The following is a 5528-nucleotide window of genomic DNA, read 5'->3' as shown; positions in this document are numbered from 1 at the left end:
TCGCTTCCGATCCTGAGAACATGATAGCGAGATATTCTCGACCCACCCCGAAACTGAATGCCCGTAATATTGCTTTTCCCGCGCTTTTGATCCGCTCCTCGAGAACACCTTCGCGATAACAACGATCGGTTATCGAGAGGTACGGGTTATTCAGTCGCAAAGACATCTTGACCCTCTGCGGAGACGAAACGCTTTTCTTCGAAAAAAGATCTTTGAAAGAAGATCCAGTGATTCCTCTCATCAAAGATTATTAAACGAAACAAATCTTCTTTCTTGCTTTTATTTATCATATATACAACTATTTAAAAAAGATATATATTTGGTTTATTATGTTTTAAAATATATGAAAATTTTTAAAAACTCTTTCATTAATTCTTAATTGTTTAAATTTAACTTCAGAAAACGAACAATTTGATATACCACTTTGAAGTTCTGCACTTCGCTACGGAGAGTTAACGGTACGCGATATTTAAAAGAAAGCGGCAGATCCGCTATATCACGTCCTTTGTTCCTAATCACGAAGTAAGGAAGTTCGTCCGGAACGTGCAGGCAGAGTCGCTCTTCTTCCTCGACGACTCTTCTATTTCCTGCACGGCATTTATCGCGCAAAATTAGTGTCCGTTGCACTCCGAAAAACACGACTAAGCTCTCTTCCCAGGCCACGATTACTTACCCGATAAAGCCACGTTCGTATTGTTTGTAACGATGTCCACAACGACATCGTCCGCCAGAAGCAAAGCGAGAAATTCTTCCTTCGGAAGTTCTGGATACTGCGCGGAGTCTTTGCTTATTCCACGCAGCATCCTCGCGTCCCCTTAAATAGAATTATCTGAGACTCTCGAGATTTTGCAATTGCTTGGAAAAAAAAGAATAATTGAATTACAAACTTTTAATCCCATTCGTATACACTATGTACATGAGTTTCGTAACAACGCAAATTTAAAATTATATTTTGTAATGACTCTGGAAGAATCAATTTATTCTTTTCTGAAAGTTCTCTAAAAACAACATTATTATACTATAAAACTTTAAATATATAAAAAAAAAAATAATATAGTAGAAACAAAAATGCATAAGAAATGTAATACGTCCTAAAGCAAATATATAGATGGAAAATATATGATATCTTCTTTATACTTAGGTATCCGCTATTTTTTTCAAAAAATTTTTAATTCTTTTTTACAAATTAATTAAATAATTTTTTTCAGGATTTAAAAAATTCCTTCTTTATTCTATATTAATAAATAATTAACAATATGAAACTTTAATGGTACTAATTACGAAAAATTTATAGTATTATAAAATGATCAAATACAAATAATACCACACTGGTTTTCACGAAGATACGCATCTTTATCTTCCTATTTCCTAAAAAAAAAAAAAAAAAATCCGAGCGCGAAATTCTTGTCTCAAAAAAACATAATACGTTTTGCACGAGCTTTTCCGTGATAGCCTTTCTTAGATAGTCCCACCTTCGTGCTTCGATGGCACGGCAGAAGGTGGTTGCATGCGCGCGACTTCTGGGATTTCGCAAGCGCTCGACGGCACTCTCCGAGGCCGGGGATAAGGAGAAACACCTGGGAAGATACAGGTGAGATCAAGAGAGAGAGAGAGAGAGAGAGAGAGAGAGAGAGTACTGCCCGGAGAGGGTCGGCGAAGCTCTGCAACGACCCGAGGATAGAGGCTTAGTTGATAGAGCAGAGATGCGAAGGAGAGTGTTCGCGAGTGGGAAAAGAGAAAGAGAGAGAGAGAGAGAGAGAGAGAGAGAGAGAGAGAGAACGGAGAATATGGGATCACCCGGGGTTAGGGTTCGCGATGCTGCGCCCACGTATCCATTGTCTCCGCTTTCGTGCGCCGCTCCGGGAAAAAGGACGCGATTTGCCTACGGTATACAGAGCCCGCCGACCCTTTCTCGCCCGCGGGATGCACTGTTTCCTTGAGCGAGAGAGAAAGGTGCACTAACGGCGCGACGACCAATAAGAATACATACACACGCATATATATACACATATACTGACAATAATACAGTGTAGGATACATTTCTCAACAAATTTGAAACTATCTTTGTCTTTTCATTAGCAATTATTTCAACCGAAAATAGATAGAGCTATTTAATATTGAAGATTACGGAGCGACAAGTTAAAGCTTCAAAGTTGTTAATAGATAATGAAACTGTTTTTCAAATTGATTTGATCATCAAAGATTATGTTTTAAAATAAAAATCAAGTTATTTTTTTCCCCTCGATATTTGCTGTAGATCGCTAATGAAGCTATTTGCAATTATACATTGTTTCTATATTTTTTCCCTTGTTAATAAAACATTTTATATTCATTACATCAGTGTTTATTCGTCGGAATTATTCTATATTAATCTACTAGCAAATGATAAAGCCCGGCATAAATTATCTTCAGAAACGATATTGTGAGGATCACTGTTTTTTCGCGCGCGTGATATATGGGTGGGAAGTACGTTTTTTTATCTCTTTTTTTTTTTTTTTTAATGGATGTACGTTGTCGGAGCCAACGGTACGAAATGCGTTCTAATCTCGTTAGGCTGAATGACGTCAGGCCCCATCCTCTCGCGTCTTTCCAATTTGTGGGCACCAGGGACGATTAGACATCATCTATCGATGGCTTTTTTGTTGCGGACGAAACGAAGCGAGAACATCGATCGTTTCTTCTAACGATGTAGCCAATGTCACCAATATGCGCGCGATTCATCTATCAAATCTCGAAGACCGCGTCACTTACGATTTTTACGTGATTTTGATATTGTGCGGTTCTTAATTGCGGTTTCTATCAATCTTATTGGTTGATTCGTATAGAAAGTATAGAGAAAGCTGATATCAAGTAATATCTAACGATCTATCTATTGTATTCTGGACTAACTGCTTTGTCAGAATGATTGGTTAGAAAAACATTAGATAATACAACTTCTTTGCTAAATGCGGATATTATTCCTGATTCATAGCACAAAGTTGAAAGTTTATGAATATTATATATCGTTTTATGTGCAAGAGAGAAAGCTAAAATTAACGTGATAAGGCTCTTATCTCTATATTACTTTCTCTATATCATATGTCATATGATATATATAATACATATTAGTTTTTTAGCTTTTTATATCATATATTACATATAATATTTATATAGTAAAAAAGTTGATTCTGTTATCATTTACTAAATATCTTGTTGACTTATTGCATTACATATCAATAACTTGACATTAGATTGAAACGACCAACGCCATCCGGTGTCTTGGCAGTAATCAAAGAAATGTCATGCATCGTTCCAGTGCATAATTCGCTTCAAGGGCAACATTTTATGCCTTGTTCTCTCTTCCCTTCCGTATAAATTTATCCACCACCCTAATACGATAAATTGCCAAGGTTGCGTGTTTAAAAAGCTGCACATTCTGACGGATGCATCGCGAACGATTTTATCGGTGTACATTTAGCGGTGTCGCGCGCGTCATCGCGATTCGTCTCGCGTTATTAACGATGACAACGACGACAATGAATTTCAGATGAATGGAGTGCAAGGGAATCTGATGACTCCATAGCCGTCGTCCGTTTCCGGGTAGCGGCCACCAACGTCGCGCACGACTTCTCTCCCGACGATTCCCACCTACCATAGTCGTAGCGAGGTCGAGTCGCCTCTAAACGTATCGCTGCCACTGTTCTTTAACCTAATCCGTACTACCGTGCTTGTAATTAAACACGATATTTAAACACGATAAAATGAATTTTGAATTAGCGAAATCGAGGCAGCAGCGACTATATCTCGAGGCCACGTGTCTTTCATGTTACAAGATTTTGGTCCGCAGCATCATAAATCGGTATGAAAAATATTGTTGCGTTAATCAAAATTCAGTGAAATTACAAATGCGTAAAATATATTCCGAAATACCTTTTATATATATTCAGCGACATTTATTTAATATTATGCCATAAAAGAGTAAAAGAATCTAAAGAAATTGTCACGTTTATCCCATATTTTCCCTTTCATTTCGCGTTCAAAAATAATTATTCTGCGAACGATAAAGCACGCGCGCTCATTAAAGGACTTTTTATTTTGCGGGAATGTAATATTCTGAAGAATTATTTGTTTGTGTACGTACCACGCGGAAACTGGTCAATGTCAATAACGATTTACGCGCGTGGGAGAATCTCTCTCTTCAGTATCTCCGGAGTATTGTCGGCGCACTCGATCTCACCGTGTGGTACGCCTATCATCGATGTACTTATGTAAATTTTAAAGAGTTATAGACGTCGAAAGTACACCTCCGATGACGTTAGTCCTCGGAAAGAAAGAACCGTTAGGTCTCTCGCGCGAACGATCATGCTCGCCGCCCGTCGACGTTGCGTTCAGCCCTCTCTCGTTGCGCTTAATTCCCGAACGATCTATTGTCTCCTCTCGAGGCACCGAAGCAACTAGAGTCACGACTAATCGAGGTCTAATCGCTCGATCGACTTTATTCGTCCAATACTTATTTCATTATAAGATTCCAAGAAAAGAAAAAATAAGGATTTGAACTGTTATATTAATTTACTAATTTAATAATAAAAATTATATAATATTAATTAATTATTATTGATAATGATTTGCAAATATATTAAACATCAACAGAGAATATTGCAAAATATCGTGAGTGTAATTAGGTATTTATAGAAGCTTTGTGAGTTGTACCGATTTTCGAATAGTTTCGGAATTACGTAAACTATCAGTTATTCAGGCGTGAGAATTGCAATATGCTACAATCTTAGCGACTATATAAATTCATATAAACGTCGCAATTACGTAATATCTTAACATATTTTGCAGTTTTGTTCGCGCGCAATACTTCATTCGCAACTGTGCGTTTCGCTTATCTCCGTGATCGGTTTTGGCGAGTCCGGGCATCGTGTAATTAAAAACAAGGACGGTTGTTTAGATTGAGAAATTACCGAATTATTCCGAAATTCGTCCTTCCTTGCTCGAGTCGTTTCGCGCTCGTTTGCATAAACAAAATTCACCGCATCGACGATGCAAATGATTCATCACACAATGTCGGCGTTATCGACGACGATAGTAAGCTGCATCAGTTCAGTCGTTAATTATCTTGATTTCACAGTGAAATAATAAATATCGCATTCTAATCCGGCTTAAATATTTCTAGAGATAATCACTGGAATAATTAATTTACATGTATATCCATAATTAATCTGACTTAATTTCATAGTTATTATGAAGTACTCGTAAAATATCAACGAGATTTATTGATAAAATATAATTTTATAGTAAATTAGTAATTTAAATTGTAGATAACACTCCAAATATTATTTTATTATGCATGTGGTAGACATTTACATATTTACGATGAGTGTAAGCGCAATTTATTGGGTACAATTAGTTTTAAAAATTTCATTACACACATACATATTTACGCAGAGAGCAATTATAAATCATAAAAAAATAATTGGCTTCAAAACTAATTAAAAGAACTTTATATATTCTATATATAGATTACTAATAATATTTAATAATTT

The 5528-nt window shown here is 36.5% G+C and overlaps 1 protein-coding gene across 1 annotated transcript; it reads right to left on the bottom strand.

The window, feature by feature from the left end:
- Positions 1–22: 22 nt before the first annotated feature.
- LOC115239503 lies at positions 23–1351 on the bottom strand. Its single transcript, XM_029814054.1, has 2 exons — positions 674–1351; positions 23–587 (listed from the first exon to the last, which is right to left on the bottom strand). The coding sequence occupies exons 1-2, from the start codon at positions 801–803 to the stop codon at positions 376–378; spliced, it is 342 nt and encodes a 113-aa protein (XP_029669914.1). The 5' UTR covers positions 804–1351; the 3' UTR covers positions 23–375.
- Positions 1352–5528: the final 4177 nt, after the last annotated feature.

The sequence above is a fragment of the Formica exsecta genome, unplaced genomic scaffold, assembly GCF_003651465.1.
Source record: "Formica exsecta isolate Colony F162 unplaced genomic scaffold, ASM365146v1 scaffold384, whole genome shotgun sequence".
Classification (NCBI taxonomy): domain Eukaryota; kingdom Metazoa; phylum Arthropoda; class Insecta; order Hymenoptera; family Formicidae; genus Formica; species Formica exsecta.
This window is presented reverse-complemented; position numbering and strand designations above follow the sequence as displayed.